This window comes from Ursus arctos, unplaced genomic scaffold (assembly GCF_023065955.2).
Source record: "Ursus arctos isolate Adak ecotype North America unplaced genomic scaffold, UrsArc2.0 scaffold_5, whole genome shotgun sequence".
In the NCBI taxonomy this organism is placed as follows: Eukaryota; Metazoa; Chordata; class Mammalia; order Carnivora; family Ursidae; genus Ursus; species Ursus arctos.
Window position 1 is genome coordinate 71,826,946 of NW_026623067.1, and position 18,770 is coordinate 71,845,715.

Genomic DNA, 18,770 nt, shown 5'->3' on the forward strand with positions numbered 1-18,770 from the left:
CTGAGGAAAAATTTGTTCTCTGCCTCTCCTAGCTTGTAGTGCATCCTGGCACTGTCTGGCGTTCCCGGCTTGCAACTGCAGCACTCCAATCTCTGCCTTCGTCTTCACACGGTGTTTCCCCTCTGTGCGTGTCTCTCTGCCCGAATTTCCCTTTTAGAAGGACACCTGTCATTGGAAGAGGGCCCACCCTGATCCACGATGACCTCATCTTAATGTGATTACATCTGCAAAGACTTTATTTCCAAATAAGGAAGGTCACATTCACAGGGGGTTAGGAGGTCCAGCATATTTGGGGGGGACACAATTCAACCCACAACAAGAATACATACTATTATGTTACACACTTATTTGTTTACATAATTGTATTCTTTCAGCTGCTGAAATATAAGCCCTTAGGACAGGGATGCAGTTTTATTCAAGGCTTTCTGGGTCCTGCCACAGTGCCTGGAATGCTCAGTATTGGTTGGTGAATGACTCAGTGAAATTGGTCTATATGAAGTAGAGGAAGATTTAGATAATGAGGAAATGGGGAAAGTTGTTTAAAAAAAAATCCCTTCAGGGGCGCCTGGGTGGCATAGTCGTTAAAGGTCTGCCTTCCGCTCAGGGCGTGATCCCGGTGTTCTGGGATCGAGCACCACATCAGGCTCCTCGGCTGGTAGCCTGCTTCTTCCTCTCCCACTCCCCCTGCTTGTGTTCCCTCTCTCACTGGCTGTCTTTCTCTGTCAAATAAATAAATAAAAATATTTAAAAATAAATTAATTAATTAAAATTTAAATTTAAAAAAGCCCTTCATTCAAGAAGTTTGGGAGGGTGAAAAAAGAACAAGGCAGTGGTTGACTCAAAGGATTCCAAAGATTGAGGCTCTGGCCTCACTTGTGAGCCATTTTCCCTATGAGATAGTTACTGGAGTCTAAGAAATACTTCTTAGCTCTGCAAGAGAAGAAAATGAATTTGTCAGCTTCTCTAGGTACAAGAAAACTGACTCATAATAGCTGAACTAAAAAGAAATACATCTGTAGGCCAGAAGGCCATGTAATCATTAAGGGTGACTCAAGAGCTAGGATTGATTTTTCTGCCAAGGGCAGTGTATTCACTAATGATATCAATTTATACACCCAAAGGTACTTGATAAATATGGATGTTTAGAGGCAGCAGAATTTGGTATTTCTTAAGGGATAGTCCATCAAGCAAAGGTAGGTGATATACCCTCTTTTTAGGGTGAGTTTTCCCAACAGTTTCTTAGAGCTCACTTCCAAAGATTCTGGTGTAGGTTTGAATACTTGAGGATCACTTGAGGTTCGGTATATTTAACAAGTTCTCCAGGTAATTTTCATGATCAGGCATTTTGGGAAATGTTACCTGGAATTGTTCTTAATCTTTGCTTAGTATCAAATCCCAGATTAGAATTAAGCCCAGTGATCTCAACCATGCCTACCAGGCTCCCACAATTCATTTCTTAGAGTGAAGGTGTGTCTCTCTGCTCAGCAGTTTTCATACTTGGGAAACCTGCTTTGTGTGGGCTCAGCATATGCTTGAGTGACTCAGCAAATGAAACACAGCCATTTGGATATTCTCCCTCTCTTTTAGACAGATGGAATGAGCTTGACTATCAAAATAAGTACCTTTCCTATATAACTTGTGCTTCATTGTTACTAAATAGTGAATGAGGTGAATTGATTACTGATAGAATTCCAATTAGTAGATACAGAAAGAATGGAATTACAATCCATAATGGAATAATGAATCTAGACTATGATCATCAATGGCTGCTAAAACCATTAGGTGCAAATTGATGGGGAAGTTTATACTAGATGAAACAGACTGATAGCACTCGAACCCACTGACCAGAGAACATCACTGAGGGAGAAAGGGAGGGAGAGACTTCATGTGCATCCTGATGTAATGCAGTAGGAAGAACAGAGCATCTCTTTTAAGTGCTCTTGCAAAAGATTTAACTCAAATTTAAGTAAGCCTCTAGTCCACCTATTTAGAAAATACAGGGACTAGAGGAGGGTATTAAACCACATCTCCTGGATTCAGTTCCTCAGATTCAGAAATGGGAGAATGTACAGCCTTGCTACTTTCAAAGTGTGGATTGCACACCAGTGGCGTTGATATCCCCAGAGAGCTTGTTAGAAATGCAGATTCTCGACCAAATGAAAGCCTCTGCATTTTAACAAGATTCCTAGGTAATTCTCATGTGCCTTAAATTTGGAGAAGCGTTGTCCAGGAAATGACCTCATGTTTTCAACAAATAATGGTAAAGAAAGAAAGAGAGGGGAACTGTTGAGTGGTATGGGAGGATATATTACTGCTTTGTTGGGCTTGCAGGATAATACACGTATTATCAATGGGAAAAGAGATTTAGAGGATGCGTGTTAGAATCATTACTACAGTGAAATGCAGACTTGTAATGAAAGAGCCTTGGTGAAGGGATCGCTGTTAATATGCTGCCAGCTCACGTCTCACACTATAGTACAATCATGTTTCAGACAATTCAGAAATTCAGTGCAGAACTTGCGTATGTGACATCTCTCCTGTCCCCAAAGTTCAAAAGAGTGCAGGTTTATCATACCTTTAATTTAACTATTTCACATGTTTTTCTCTGGACTTTAAAAATTTTGTTTTTGGTTGGACACACTTCAGCGTCTTACTGAGCCTGTTCCCATTTCTAAAAGGACATTGGATTACATCTCAAGGATTCTTTCCAACACTCAAATTCGAGGATAAATAAATCATTTAAAAATCTCAAGTGTATATGACTAATGATAGTGCATGTGACAGTCTTCAAGTTGAATGAAAAAGCAAGGCAGCCTGTCTTCATCAGCCAGACCTTTCCTTGTCCACACTTTTCACAAATGTGCGAGATCTCGATGCCAAATCACAGAGGGGTGGAGAGAACTGTGTCAGCTGGCTGTACAGTGGCCTGGACGGCATCCCAAAGGAGACCAAGCGTCAGCCGTTCACCCAGGGCCTAGATGAGGTAGTTGAGTCCATCCAGGTGTCACCTGCGAGGCATGACTAGATGTGAGGGGTCCAGAAATTAGTCTATCATGTGTTTCTTTCTTTACAAGTTTTATTTTCCGTAAGATTGGCCATGTTACTTAACAGGCGAAGTTTTATATTTTGCTTTAAAATGTTGGTTTCCTTTTTTACATGATGTCTTTCAGAATTTGCCCACTTTTCTGGTATAACTAATTCTGATGGCTGGGAATAAAGGACGTGGACGTGCAGCTTACACTTTCAATATTGAGGCAGTTGGATTTGGCAGAGGTGAAAAGTTACCTGATGTAGTATTGAAACCACCTCCACTATTTCCCGTAAGTACATTAAAAGCAGATTTCTCAGTTTGTTTTTTCATGTTTCGAAGAAAATTAAAATTCTATATAGGACTGAATAGAGGATATCATTATAATATCTTAAATGTGAGAAAGTAAAGGAGAGTATGCTTCACTGCTGTTATTCCTTCCTGAACCTCTTCTAATTTTTAACACTGCTTTCTTAAGACACGGAAAAAAGTGTATACACCTTTCCTTGAATATACTCAGTACTATGTGAACCAAGAAAGGATTTTTTTCAACTCCTGCATCTTCTATTGCTGTGTTTGATGTATTCCAATGTCAAAATAATATTTTTGAAAGTCAGGTTAGATTTTACAGTGGTCCCCAATGGTCCTCACTCTACCAGACTTTTACTTAATGATTTTCTTCTCATTTTGTATCTATAGAATTTGATTTTGCTCCCTAGTTAGTATACCATTTGGTCTTTTCCCTACTCAACTTTTTTTGTTTTGTTTTGTTTACTTCTCTATTTTTTAAAAGTCGATTTGAATTTTGTTGCTGTTTCTCAACATCAAAGAACTACATTTAGTGTTGCTTTTAAATTTAATGAGTATGCTGTAAACTTAATTGGCATAATACTTAATGCTTTCACTTTACATTTAGTTTAAAACCTAAGCTTACATTTCCAGGTGTGTATGTGCTGCAGTATAAAAAAATGAAAAAATCATAAATAACCACATACCCCTCAATCCAGGAATCTTTCCCTTATTTCAAAAGGGAAAAGTCCCTTTTCAAAAGATATGTAAGTAGAGGACCCTGAACAAATGTATCTAGGGATATAGATGTCTTACACAGGGAGTCTACTTTTTGCTCTTGGTATTTTGCCTTTTTGATATTTAGTAAATATCCTGAAACAACAATAAACATCTCATATATAGGCATAATGTCACTTTATACATTGCTTTTTTTCTTTTTTTTAAAATACATTTAACAGATTTATTTTTTATTTCTTTAATTTATTTTTATTATTTATTTATTTATAATGTTATGATGGGTATTAAGGAGGGCACGTATTGAAAGGAGCGCTGGGCGTTACATGCAAACAATGAATCATGAAACACTACATCAAAAACTAATGAAGTACTATATGGTGATTAACATTGATTTCTTTTAAAACAAACTCTTCTCCATGTGTGAGGATACTTCTAAACACTGGGAATATTAGGACATGTTTTATACTTGGAATAACATTGAAATTCCTTACTGCTGGCAAACTGGCTCTGTTTGATATGGCCTTGCCGATGTCTCTCTAACTTTTCCTGTCACTGACCTTCTCTTTCCCTAGGCATCATGGCTTCCTTATTCTCTCAGATGTTTTCCTCTTGCTGGTTTCCCTGGCTGGAGCAGTCTGTTCTCAAGTCTTTCCGTGATGGCTTCCTAATTTTATTCAGCACTCTGCTCCAACATGACTTCCTGAGAGGTCATGTGTGCTTACCCTGTCTAGACCAACTACCTCCAACCTTCATGTACTCTGTCCATCACTCTTTCCTCGACCCAGTTTTGTTGTTTTCATGCCACTTATCACTACCTGAAATTGTGTATTTCCTCATTGTTTACTTACGTCTTGTGTTTTTCTCCCCTAGAATATAAGTTTCATAAGGGCAGGAAGTTTGATTAGTTCATCATGGTGTCTCTTGTTGTCTAACCGTGTCTGGCTTATAGTACACACTCAATAAATAGTTGTAGAATGAATGAATAAAATCAGAGTGAAATTTTGAAAATGCACCCTATACTTAGCTCTGATACTTTTTTTTTAAAGAAATGTCTTTACTACCTACCCTGAGGCCCCACTTTCTAATAAATATATGTATTTTATGAATATATGTACATATATATCTATATCTATCTATTTATCTATCTGTCTATATATATGCATGTGTGTAATTCTTTAAAATTGAAGACGTAGAGAGGCACCTGAGTGACTCAGTCGGGTGGGCGTCTGGCTCTTGATTTCACCTCAGGTCATGATCTCAGGGTCTTGGGATCAATCACTAGGTCGGGCTTGGCGCTGAGCGTGGAACCTGCTTGGGATTCTCTCTCTTTCTCCCTCTGTCAGCCCCCACCCCAGCCCTGCACATGTGCACACGCTCTCTCTCTCTGTCTAAAAAAAAAAAAAGTTGAAGATGTAGATTGAAACTCCTGCTTTGTCATTTACATATCATATGAGCTTATAAATGTTCACTTCTCAGTTTATTTACTGTTAAAGGGAAAATAGTGATGATACTTTCAATGGGATCATAGATGTTGAATATTGAGGACATCTTGGTAAGAGTAACCATTTGCTAAATAATAGATGCTACTTTTATTCTTTTTTTTTTTAAGTTACTCCTCCCACTAATACCACCACTACTAATTGAAGTTAGTAGGAAACTAAAGCAGTGGCTCTCATTTGGGTGCCTTGACTTCTAAACTATGTAATCACAGTCAATAGACTATGTGACAAAATAATTGTTGGTGTGGTCAGTAGGAAAATTAAGCATCTTTCCTACCTCTAAGATAAGAGCGAAGTAGGAAATGGCCTGAAAGGTTAAATAGATTACAAAAGCTCAGCATCTTCTCAGTTGATTTTCAAGCTTAGTACCTATAAAATGTAGTTTTTCAATAAAACTGACATTTTCCAGATTATAGACAAAAGGGATATTTAAATACTTAGCTTATTTAAAAAATTGTCTCTTTAAAAGGATACAGATTATAAACCAGTGCCACTGAAAGCAGGAGAGGGTGAAGATTACATGCTGGCCTTGAAACAGGAGTTGAGAGAAACTATGAAAAGAATGCCTTATTATATGGAAACACCTGAAGAAAAACAAGGTGGGTATTGGACTCTTTGATTATGTGGTGAATGTATACAGATGAAACAATGTTTCTATACAAGATATATGGTCATTTAATGCTGATTGATTGATTTAGTTCAATCAGAAATTATCCACTACCTTGAAAAAGCATACTTAATGTTGATTTAAAAGAAAATGTATTTTATTTTTTTAAATTTTTTTTTAAAGATTTTATTTATTTATTCCACAGAGATAGAGACAGCCAGCGAGAGAGGGAACACAAGCAGGGGGAGTGGGAGAGGAAGAAGCAGGCTCCCAGGGGAGGAGTCTGATGTGGGGCTCGATCCCATAACGCCAGGATCACGCCCTGAGCCGAAGGCAGACGCTTAACCGCTGTGCCACCCAGGCGCCCCCAAGAAAATGTATTTTAAACTTTTTTATATTTTATTTTTAAAATTACCTTTCAAGGGGCGCCTGGGTGGCTCAGCGTTAAGCGTTTGCCTTTGGCTCAGGTCATGATCCCGGGATCCTGGGATCCAGCCCCACATTAGGCTCCCTGCTCAGCGGGAAGCCTGCTTCTCTCTCTCCCACTCCCCCTGCTTGTGTTCCATCTCTCGCTGTGTCTCTCTGTGAAATAAATAAAATCTTAAAAAAAAAAAAATTACCTTTCAAGAGAAGCTTTATGTCTTTGGCGAAAATTATGAAAAACAAAAATATTAAAAAGTAAAAATCACCTATAATGCTTATGTCTGGAGATCTATTAATATTTTATTGTATGTTCCGGATTTTTTTCTTTTGTATGTATATTCTTTTTATAAAATTGGACTCATAGTCTTTGTATCTTCCTTTTCTACTTAATAGCATGTTATTAGCATTTTCACATACCCTTAGTATTCTTGGAAAATATAATTTTTAATGACTATGTGGTATTTCATTGTGTATATATAACATTATTGTGAGTAGTTCCCTCCTGTTAGATTTAAAGTGGTTTTTTGCTCATATATGTATATAATGCAATGATTACTGTCCTTATGCTTAAGTCTTTATGTCAGTCTCTATTTAATATATTGGTTAAAACTTTTAAAAGGCTTGACTATATTTTGGCTTATTATTTTGTATATCAGACATAATAGGAAGTATAAAGCATGTACTCATTGATTATGCCAAGGACAGAGAGGAGAAATTACAGTTGGAGAAGGCTTGACACTCTCAGACAGGGAGTGGGAAGTGGTTTTAGAGGAAGAGAACCCATTCCTGAATAGTTATTTAGCACAGTAGATCTATATTGATTTTCAGTTTCTGCCCTTGAATGTTGAAATTAGAGAAATCGATATCCTTGAGTTCCCAAAACAACATCATTAAAGCATGAGAAATTCATACAGTATCATCTCATGCCATTAGTATTAAAAATGCATTCCATTTTCACTCTCTGTAAAAGACTTAGAACTGGCTAAGAGTCAAAAAGAAAGTCTTATACAGTAATATTATATGTGCTTATAATTACAAGAAGCATTTTAGACAAGTTCATTTGATTTTTCAAACATAGCTGCTTGAAGTTGATATAATGGTTTCATAGGATATTTTTATCTCAAAAAAAGTGAATTTTTTTAATTTTCATGTTATGTTGCATGCTTTTATCTGATTCAAAAATGAAATTAAAGCTCTCATTTTAAAGATTTTAGTTAGATTAAATGAACTAATAAACATTCATTCTTAGTAGAAAAAATAATAGTATAGGGTATACTTTAATCTTTTTAAAATTAGTGTTTTCTCTAGACCATGGAACAGATTTACTTAACTAAATGTGGTCATTATTAAAGCACAGGTCTAATTTAAAAGTATATCATATTATTAAAACATATCTGTGAGTCTTTTAAACAGGGACATTAGGAACATAATTTTGTGGCTGGTTTCTGGGAGTGGTTGGCTTGTACCTGGATTAAGAGGCTCTTTATCTTTGATAATTGCACAAAGTATTTAAAAATACAAGGAATCTTTGTTTCTTTTTCTTGAGAAAATGCTTGTATAGAATTTTCCAAACTGATACAAGTGCATTCTCCTTCAAAATCTTCATGTTTTCTTTTCTTTTCTGATGTAATGTGTTTTTAGAAAACTATGGTTGAAAATGAAGTTTTTTTTAAAAAAATACACATACGTATGCATGTTTATAAGTTAGTATAATATATACTATATATATATATGCTTATCTTTGTGTGTGTATATATACATATATATAAAGTGTTTATATACTATGCATACCACAAATGAGAAAGAATTGGCCACACTGAACAGAAGTATGCAACTATCAGAGGGAGCTGTACTCTGGGTAGTGTTCTATCACTGTACCTTCACCAGCCTTCTCCTATCGTTCACCACCCATATGGTTTAGGAAAAGACTCATGTAAATAAATAAGGGTAAGAGGTCTCAAGGCTTCCTGATAATCAAGTGGCTAGTGGCTCAGGGTATTGAGATCACAAAGAACTGAGGACATAGAATGAAAATATTTCTTGTTGTGATATCTTCAGAATTTGTTTATAATGTTTTCGGGTAGAATTATAGAAATGATTGGTATTTTCTTTATGATGAAATGTATTATCTTTGTAATAAAAGAAGAACATCCATGAATATTATTACTTTACTGAATTATAGCTGCAAGGGTGTATGGAGAGCATGTGATGCAAGGGTTCCCAGTTCAGGTTCCTAAACCACTAGGGTCCTCTGAGGTAGAAACAGGAATGGCAGTTGTGATGGTTCTGTAAGCCATTTTTAGAATTTCAAAAGCTCAATAGAAATTATACATTTACCTGCGCTATGGCTACAAGATCTGTTATTGAATAAATGGAGTTTGATTTTTATTAATTAACTATCAACGTGCCATCAGGGTCCATGGGACCTGATTTTGATTTTTGAGTTTCTTTTTGAACAATGATTGATATTCATAACTTTTATTTTTTAATAGAGATCTTCCAAAGAACAAAGACAAATTATTTTTTTTTAAAGATTTTATTTATTTATTTGACAGAGATAGAGACAGCCAGCGAGAGAGGGAACACAGGCAGGGGGAGTGGGAGAGGAAGAAGCAGGCTCATAGCGGAGGAGCCCGATGTGGGGCTCGATCCCATAACGCCGGGATCACGCCCTGAGCCGAAGGCAGACGCCCAACCGCTGTGCCACCCAGGAGCCCCAAAGACAATTTATTTTAAAAAAAGAAAGAGGGACTCAGTGGGTGGCTCAGTCAGTTAAGCGTCTGACTCCTGATTTCAGCTCAGGTCATGATCTCAGGGCTGTGAGATCCAACCCCACGCCGGTCTCTGCACTCAGCCAGGAGTCTGCTTGAGGTTCTCTCTCTCCCTCTCCTTCTACCCCTACCGCTGTTCAATAAATAAATGAAATCCTTTAAAGAATTTTCTTTAAATGAAAAAATAAACAAATCTCATTTTATCTTAGCATTACCATATTGGCCCTTTGTACCCTTTCATAAATCTAAATCCATTCTGGAATCGTAGTGATCTTATTTTTCCTTCAGCTGTCTTGCTATTTCATCAGCATAGAAACTATTTCATCATTACTTGTAAATTATCCTCCTCATACTGGAAAATAAAAGACTGAAATACATATGTATATTTTTATACATTATATATTAAGGAAGAATGATGAAGTTACATTGAAGGATGGTGCAGTATTGAAATAAATCAGCACCATTACATTATCCTTTAGTGTTTCTATTGTGTTGCCCAAAGTATTACATTAATTTTTAGGAAGCTATAGAAGAAGTCTAGAGAGACTCTTGTCTTTATAGTCGTTCTGTTTTGTTTTTGTTTTTGTTTTCATAGAATACAATTGAGAATTCAGAATTATTCATTTTCTGCCCATAATGGCAAAGAGAACAAAATTGACAGAGGAAGGTGTTATACTAGACAAATCAGAAGATGAATGTAGAGGCAGCAGCTCTTTGGGCACTAACAATGATTATGAAATTGATTGTATAAGTGAAATCTCTTGAGTCTTCAGATAAGAGTATTCTAAATGAATTTTCTCAAACTCAAGAGTCAGTGGTTAAACAATACATCTCTAAGAATAAAAAGGAAATATGGTATTCTCATACAATTAGTCCTTGAAAAGCACCTCGTCACATAATATTTTGTGATAAGAACCTGGAACATCCTGTTTGTTGAAATGACATATGACCATATTTTTCTTTTTTCTTTTTTATGGTGTTTACCAAAAGTTATTTGATGTAGTTTGTAACTGGGCAAATGCTCAAGCAAGGACAAAGATGATCAAAAAGAAATAGGTTATGTATAAATGAAACAATTTGTTGGATTTATCATGTTAATTGGTAATTATCAATTTAATAATGAAAATGTTTTATAATTATAGACCAAAGAAGATGGCTGGGCCATCTTCACTTCAATACAAATGTGAACCATCAAAGCTTTTTTTTTTTAAGATTTTATTTATTTATTTATTTATTTGTTCATTTATTTGTCAGAGAGAGAGAGAGAGAGAGCACAAGCAGGGGGAGCGGCAGACAGAGGAGAAGCAGGCTCCTCGCTGAGCAAGGAGCCCAATGTGGGACTCCATCCCAAGACCCTGGGATCATGACCTGAGCCAAAAGCAGATGTTTAACTGACTGAGCCACCCAGGCATCCCATCAAAGTTTTTTAAAGTATTACATTTTGACAATGCAAGTATAAGTAAAAGAATTGATGGGACTGGAGGAGATTGTGCTACGGGACTGGAGGAGATTATGCTAAGTGAAATAATCAAGCAGAGAAAGACAATTATATGGTTTCACTCATTTATGGAACATAAGAAATGGGAAGATCGGTAGGAGAAGGAAGGGAAAAATGAAGGGGGGGTAAACAGAAGGGGGAATGAACCATGAGAGACTATGGACTCTGGGAAACAAACTGAGGGCTTCAGAGGGGAGGGGGATGGGGGATTGGGATAGGCCGGTGATGGGTATTAAGGAGGGCACATATTGCATGGTGCACTGGGTGTTACATGCAAATAATGAATCATGGAACATTGCATCAAAAACTGGGGATGTACTGTATGGTCACTAATATAACAAAATAAAAATTATTAAAAAAAAAAGAATTAGAAATAATGATAAGCTGGAACCTATTAGAAATGTATTACTAATCCAGAATCATTTCAATGGTGCAAGTGTGAGAAGAACCAGAAGTAACAAGTTAGAACTTATTGATAAAGATATATTTGAAATCTGGAATCAGGACATATGAAATGCATATATTCAGTCTGTGCATGACGGCTGTACATGCATTCCTAGAATGCATAGTTGATGCACAGTTAGCTACATTCAGAAGTCATTGCCCATTTTGGGTAAACAGACCTTCAAAACCAGGAAAATAATGGAACATAAATTGGAGTTTAGTGTACTTAAGTTCTTATTAAAATTTCTAATAACTTTCTTTTTAAATAACAGCTTTATTGAGATAAAATTCACATATATAAAATACACTTTTTAAAGTATACAATTCAGTGGCTTTTAGTGTAGTTACAGAATTGTGCAACCAACACTACTCTCTAATTTTTGGAACCTTTTCGTTGTCCTGAAAAGAAACCCTATGCCTATTAATATCACCCCTCGTTCTCCCCTGTCTTTAGCCGTGGCAGTCACTAATCTGCCGTGTCTGTAGTGATTGTCTGTTCTGGACATTTTGTATAAATGGAATCATAGGGATGCCTGCTGGCTCAGTCAGTGAAGCACGCAACTGTTGATCTCGGGATTGTAAATTCAGGCCCAACATTGGGTGTAGAGATTACTTAAAAATAAAATCTTTGAAAAAAGGGAATCATAAAATGTGTCCTTTTGTGACTGGCTTCTTTAATTTAGTATAATGTTTCCAGGGTTCCCTGATGGTACAACATGATTCGTTCCTTTTTGTGACTGAATAATATTCCATTGTTTGGATACACCACATTTTGTTTATCCATTCACCAGTTGATGGACATTTGGGTCAGTTCCACTTTGGAGGTATCATGAGTAATGCTGCTTTGAACATTTATGTACATGTTTTTGAGTGGACATATGGTATTTCTATTGGGTATTTATCTAGGATCATATTACCATATTACCATATTACCAGTTAAATACTCTGTATTTAACATTTTGAGGAACTGCCAAACTGTTTTCCAAAGCGCTTGCACCATTTTACATTGCCAACACTGTATGAGGGTTCTAGTTTCTCCACACCCTTCCCAACACTTGTTGGTTATAGTTTCTCCACACCCTTGTCCTTTTGGTTATAGCCATCCAACTGGGTATAAAGTGGTGTCTAGTTGTGGTTTTGATTTGAATTTCCAAAATAACTATGATGTTGAACATCTTATGTGCTTTTTTCCATGCATATCTTCTTTGGAGACATGTCTATTCAAATCCTTTGCCTCTTTTTAACTGGATCTCAGTAGTTGGTTTTCAATATTGCTTATTCTTCCAAACTTTACTACTAAAGGTTAAATTTTTCCAAAATATGCAACCTGTTGTGGAAAAAAATTTTTAAATGCAAATCTGCCATCTGTGCTGAATTCTCTTTACAGATGAAAAGCTTGAGAGCAAGATTGAAGTCAAAACAGTTAAATACCTAGAAAAGCTTGATTTCTTGGTCTTGCTGATGTACTGTTTATTTTAGTTATTTTTGTGTAACACTACAGTCTTAGTATTATTCGGAATCATGTTCTTAACATGGAAGAGAAGTCAGTACATATTTGGGTCTTGCTTTTTATGTTTTCATCTTTTCTATTAACTTCTCTATTTCATGGCTATACTCCTAACACACATGTTATGATGAACCATGGTTTCAGGCGATGGCTTGATGGTGTTGCTTGCCAACTTACGTTGGTAGGAAAGGGTTTGGGCCCTCAGTGAGGGAGTCTCTTGTGGCAAAGTGGGCGAAGCAGAAATAAGAGCTGCTCCCATTTTGGGCAAGCGCAGAAGGTCCCTGCAAGTTGTCAGCAGTTGGCATGGAAGGCTTGTAGCTTGCTTATTCATACCCCATCAAGTCCAGCCTTAGCTACTCCTACCCTTTTCTCCATTCTTCTCCTCAGTGGGTTGTGAAGAGTAGCTCATTGAGAAGCCTAACTGTGTATTAATGTGTGTATCAAGCACTGGAGGTGAGCATACAGCTGTCCATCTCCACTTAGGTAGTTAATACATCCCAGTTACACAAGATTTAAAGAATGGGAGCCGGAGGTTAGTGTCACAAGAAAACTTTCTTGCCTGTATGTGTAAATGGCTTCCCGACCTGGCTTTGAGCTTTTGTGAATATTCTCAGAGATGAGTCAGGTTGTCTGATTCTAAAAACCATGATTAGGGTTTAGGTCTCTGCTCACCCCCAGCCATTCATATCCAGTTGCTTCTTGCTACTTCCTTAAACATGTAATATTTATTGAACTTTTTAATAGGTGTTCAGGAACACATTATGTACAAATATAGGAAATTCCCTGTGTGTGAAATAAAATAAGTTTTTTGGGGGGGGGGTTTGTTTGTTTTTAAAGATTTAATTTATTTGACACAGAGAGAGAGAGTGAGCACAAGCAGGGGGAGCATTGAGCAGGGAGCCCGACGTGGGGCTTGATCCCAGGACCCTGGGATCATAACCTGAGCCAAAGGCAGACACTTAACCAACTGAGCCACCCAGGCGCCCTGAAATAAAAGATGTTATCTGCTGTTTTCAGTTATGGCTTAAGGAATGACTTAAATTCAGGCTTATTCTTGACTTCTCTAATGAACATTTTCTTCTTTTTTTCTAGATATTGAAAGATACAGTAAAAGATACATGAAGGTGTACAAAGAGGAGTGGATACCAGGTAATTATAAAACTGAAAATATTAAAATAATTTTTAAAGTTTATCTCCCTACCCCATATTTTTAGGGAAAATTTTCTATTTTCACCATGGGAATTTTCACTATAGGAAAATAGTCTTGCTCCTTTCCTATAATTAATTAGTAATGTATATCCTTTGAAAACCAGGATGAAAAGATTTTTATACTGTAACAAGGAGGAGTTAGTGTTTTTGGAGTTCTTAAAATACTTTTTTATAAAATAGGACTTGCCAAACCCATTTGGACTTGCCAAACCCATTTGGGCTTTCCTTTTCCGTTTGCCACAATCACAATTTTAATCTACAGTCCCAATAATACTTATGTGATTGTGAGTGATTTTACAGCTTTTGAGGAGCAAACAAGTTTAGTTAAAGGATATTTTAAGCCAAATTCGTGGATATTCCTTTCTTTTAAGCAGACATAGATATTTTTATTTGTTAAGATGGCTTTTCAGTAGAACCATATCTAAGAGAGTTTTTTTCAACGTTCACAAATTTTCCTTAGACACAGGCAAGATGGAAGAGGCTAGAGAGTTTTTGTCCATCTCATTCATTTGCAGATAAAGAAACGTTGCCATAGAAATGGAGTGATTTATCAGGGTGACTGGGACAGTGCTACTAGAACCGAGGTCTTTTTTTAACTCACTTCCCTTTGATTTCTCTGTCCTTGGTGTTTTGTGGAAACTTCCTTTATGTAAGAGCATAAATGGCATTTATAGCATTATTGCTTGCATGGGTTATAGTGGTCTTTTCAGTGTGGATCATTGATAAGGTTAGATTCCCCTTGAACACTCTCCTCTCTCCTATCTCAGATCTTTCATATCTGCCACATCATAAATATTCATCTCCTGAATGATTCTCTTTGCATACATTTTCATGAACATCAATGAGTCACTTATAAAAGCAGAAATATATTCAAAGCCAGATTTATTAGTTCAGGTAAAATAGCTTGAATTACAAATACTTTCTACAAAATATATTGAGTTTTTATTAGCAGGCAGTATTTTTTAATCCATTCTCATGTTGCTTCATTTTTCTGATTAATTCTGTGCTTAACCATGAAAAGAAAGTGGGGTCCCTGGGTGGCTCAGAGAGTTGAGCGTCCAACGCTTGGTTTTGACCTAGGTAATGATCTCAGGGGTGGGATTGAGCCCCACATAGGGCTGCATGCTCAGCGAGGAATCCCTCCCACTCATGTGTTCTCTCTCTCTAAAATGAATAAATAATTATTTTAAAAAATTAAAAGAAAGTGACAATTTAGAGGAATTGTTAAGCTAATTCAGGCAAAAACATTTTTTAAAGATTTACTTATTTATTAGAGAGAGAGTGCAGGGGGTGGTGCAGAGGGGAGGAAGAGAGAGAATCTCAAGCAGATTACCCACAGGGCTCGATCTCACAACCCTGGGATCATGACCTGAGCCGAAATCAAGAGTCTAAGGCTGAAGTGACTGAGCCTCCCAGGTGCCCCAGGCAAAATTATTTATTGAAGAAAATTTACTTTTCCTTAGGTATTTATATTTTTAATTATAAAGTGTTTGGATAATTATTAGAATTGTTTATTTAATTTTGCATGTGTTGGGATTGTGGTCACATATTTTAACTTTTGAAAAATATCAACTATAGACAATTTACAAAATACAGCATAGTCAAAGAATAAATAATACATAAGAAAAGGAGCTGTAATCCTAACACCCACAAAGAATTATTGTAATATTTTGTTCCCAACATAGAGGTTTCTCTGCACAAATATTAAATGTATAAAAATATTTATATGTTAGGTTTATTTTTTAATGAGATTCTGCACATACTATCTTAGAAACTTTTTTTCAAACAATATATCATGAGTAACTCTTCATAAAAATTTTCTTGCATTATTTTTCTTGTTATGAAAATTTCTCTATTTAAAATTGATAAGATAAATACTGTGTTGCTGTTGAAAGAATGTTGTAGAAATTTTATAGCACTATTTTGAAGGGTTTTTTTTTTAAGTTTATTTAATGTTTTCATACTCTCTGCATTCAGCATGGGGCTTGAACTCACAACCACAAGATCAAAGCCACATGCTCTACTGACTGAGCCAGCCAAATGCCCTCAAAGTTGGTTTTTGTTTTGTTTTGTTTTTCTTTAAGTTTTTAAAATTTATTTAACAGAGAGAGACACAGTGAGAGAGGGAACACAAGCAGGGGAAGCTATAGAGGGAGAGGGAGAAGCAGGCTTCCCACTGAGCAGGGATCCCGATGTGGGGCTTGATCCCAGGACCCTGGGATCATGACCTCAGCCAAAGTCAGATGCTTAATTGACTGAGCCACCCAGGCACTCCACCCCCCAAAGTTTTTTTAATAAACCTTTTCTTCTTCATAGGAGAAAATATATTACTATTATATTTTGATTCCCTGGCTAAATCTGTACAGTCAGATATTAAGAAATTTTATTTTCATTGCAGAAGCAACTGTGATGTCCTTTATTTATTGTTTTTAAAGATCTATTTTTTTTATTTGGGGAGAGAATCTTATGCCCTGATCTGGGGCTCAGTCTCACGACCCTCATACATGACCTTAGCTGAAACCAAGAGTTGGATGTTTAAGCTACGGTGCCACCCAGGTGTCCCTGTCATGTCCTTTTTTTTTTTTTTAAAGATTTTATTTATTTATTTGAGAGAGAGAGAGAAAGAGAGAGAGAGAATACGAGCAAGGGGAGGAGCAGAGGGAGGGGGACAAGCAAACTGCCCACTGAGTGGGGAGCCCAACTCACGGCTGTATCCCAGAACCCTGACACCATGACCTGAGTCAGATGCTTCACTGACTGAGCTACCCAGGCACCCCCTGTCATGCCCTTTAAATAGTCATGTTGAGTGCCACTAATCCCTAGAGGGAATTTCAATTTTTTTTTTTCTTTTGTATATGCAGATTGGAGAAGACTCCCAAGAGAAATGATGCCAAGGAAGAAGTGCAAAAAAGGTACGTTGACTAATGTAATAATCCAGGTTAAAAAAGGTTATTGCTCAAATTCTAATTATGAAATTATCAATCTGAAGTTGTACTCGGTGTTCTGAATGCTTTTTCTTAAAATATGTTTGGCATTTGGTTATTTCTTTAAAACTTTTTGTTGTTGATTTTTGTTTTGTTTTTGTTTAGTTGGTTTTCCTTTCTTTAATTATGGAATTTTGATGTGCCAAGAAAGACTTTTCTAGTATATAGACATTTTTTAAAATTTGAAATTTAGCATATTTGAAACTTTTTAAATGTTTTTAATGTCTATATTTTAAGTTTTTTTTAAATTAATTAACATAATGTATTATTAGTTTCAGAGGTAGAGGTCAGTGGTTCATCAGTCTTACATAATACCCAGTGCTCATTACATCATGTGCCCTCCTTAATGTCTATCACCCAGTCACCCCATCCCTCTACCCCCCCTTCCCTCCAACAACTCTCAGTTTGTTTCCTATGATTAGGTCTCTAATGGTTTGTCTCCCTCTCTGGTTTTGTCTTGTTTTATTTTTTCCTCTCTTCCCCTATGATCCTCTGTTTTGTTTCTTAAATTCCACATATCTGTGAGATCATATGATAATTGTCTTTCTCTAATTGACTTATTTCGCTTAGCCTTATACTCTCTAGTTCCATCCACGTTGTTGCAAATGGCAAGGTTTCATTTTTTGATGGCTGCGTAATATTCCATTGTGTGTGTGTATATGTACACACACACACACACACACACACACATACACACACACACCACATCTTCTTTATCCATTCATCTGTTGATGGACATCTGGGCTCTTTCCATAGTTTGGCTATTGTGGACGTTGCCGTTATAAACACTGGGGTGCAGGTGCCCCTTTGGATCACTACATTTGTATCTTTGAAGTAAATACCCAGTAGTGCAATTGCTGGGTCATAGGGTAGCTCTATTTTCAACTTTTTGAGGAACCTCCATACTGTTTTCCAGAGTGGATACACCAGGTTGCATTCCCACCAACAGTGTAAGAGGGTTCCCCTTTCTGTGCATCTTCGCCAACATCTGTCATTTCCTGACTTGTTAATTTTAGCCATTCTGAATGGTGTGAGGTGGCATTGCATTGTGGTTTTGATTTGTATTTCCCTGATGATGAGTGATGTTGAGCATTTTTTCATGTGTCTGTTGGCCATTTGGATGTCTTCTTTGGAGAAATGTCTGTTCATGACTTCTGCCCATTTCTTTGATTGGATTATTTGTTGTTTGGGTGTTGAGTTTGATAAGTTCTTTATAAATTTTGGATACTATCCCTTTATCTGATAAGACATCTGCAAATATCTTCTCCTATTCTGTTGGTTGGCTTTTGGCTTTGTTGACTGTTGCTGTTGCTGTGCATATATTTTAAGTTTTTAACTAAAACATTTGGAACTGGTAAAATTTGGGAACTGTTAAATTAGAGCTATATGTTGTACATAAAATACCAAAGTGAAAGTTTCTGATGTGTTGTTCTTTCATAATTCCACTGAGTAAAAAGTTGTTGAGCATCTACTATTGCCAGACACTGTGCTAAAGGAATAAAACAGTAAGCAAAGTGGGAATAATCCTTGCCCTAATGGGGCTTACAGTCAAATGAAGTAAAAACATAAAACAAAAACACAATGTCCTCATTGGGAGGTCAGGGGAGTTTCTTTGAGGAAATGGAATTGGAAGTCCAGATTAAAAAATGAGTAGGAGTTTACTAAGATATGATTGGGGGAAGAACATTGGAGAAAGACCAGGTTTGTGAGGGGAAAGACATGAGTTCAGTTTAAAGGTGGTCTTTAAGGTTCCTCTGAAATATATCAATAGAAA

General features: G+C 36.5%; 1 protein-coding gene across 4 annotated transcripts in view; it reads left to right on the forward strand.

Annotated features, from left to right (window-relative positions):
• The window catches only part of POLR3G (RNA polymerase III subunit G), a 96,608-nt gene that overhangs the window by 60,538 nt on the left and 17,300 nt on the right, over positions 1 to 18,770 (forward strand). For all 4 annotated transcript variants that reach the window (XM_048220729.2, XM_044384027.3, XM_057307491.1 and 1 more), the window contains 4 exons: positions 3,171 to 3,320; positions 6,023 to 6,152; positions 13,896 to 13,952; positions 16,874 to 16,924. In XM_048220729.2, the coding sequence (XP_048076686.1) occupies positions 3,204 to 3,320; positions 6,023 to 6,152; positions 13,896 to 13,952; positions 16,874 to 16,924 (355 nt within the window). In that variant the 5' untranslated portion in view covers positions 3,171 to 3,203. The remainder of the gene's footprint in view (positions 1 to 3,170; positions 3,321 to 6,022; positions 6,153 to 13,895; positions 13,953 to 16,873; positions 16,925 to 18,770) is intronic.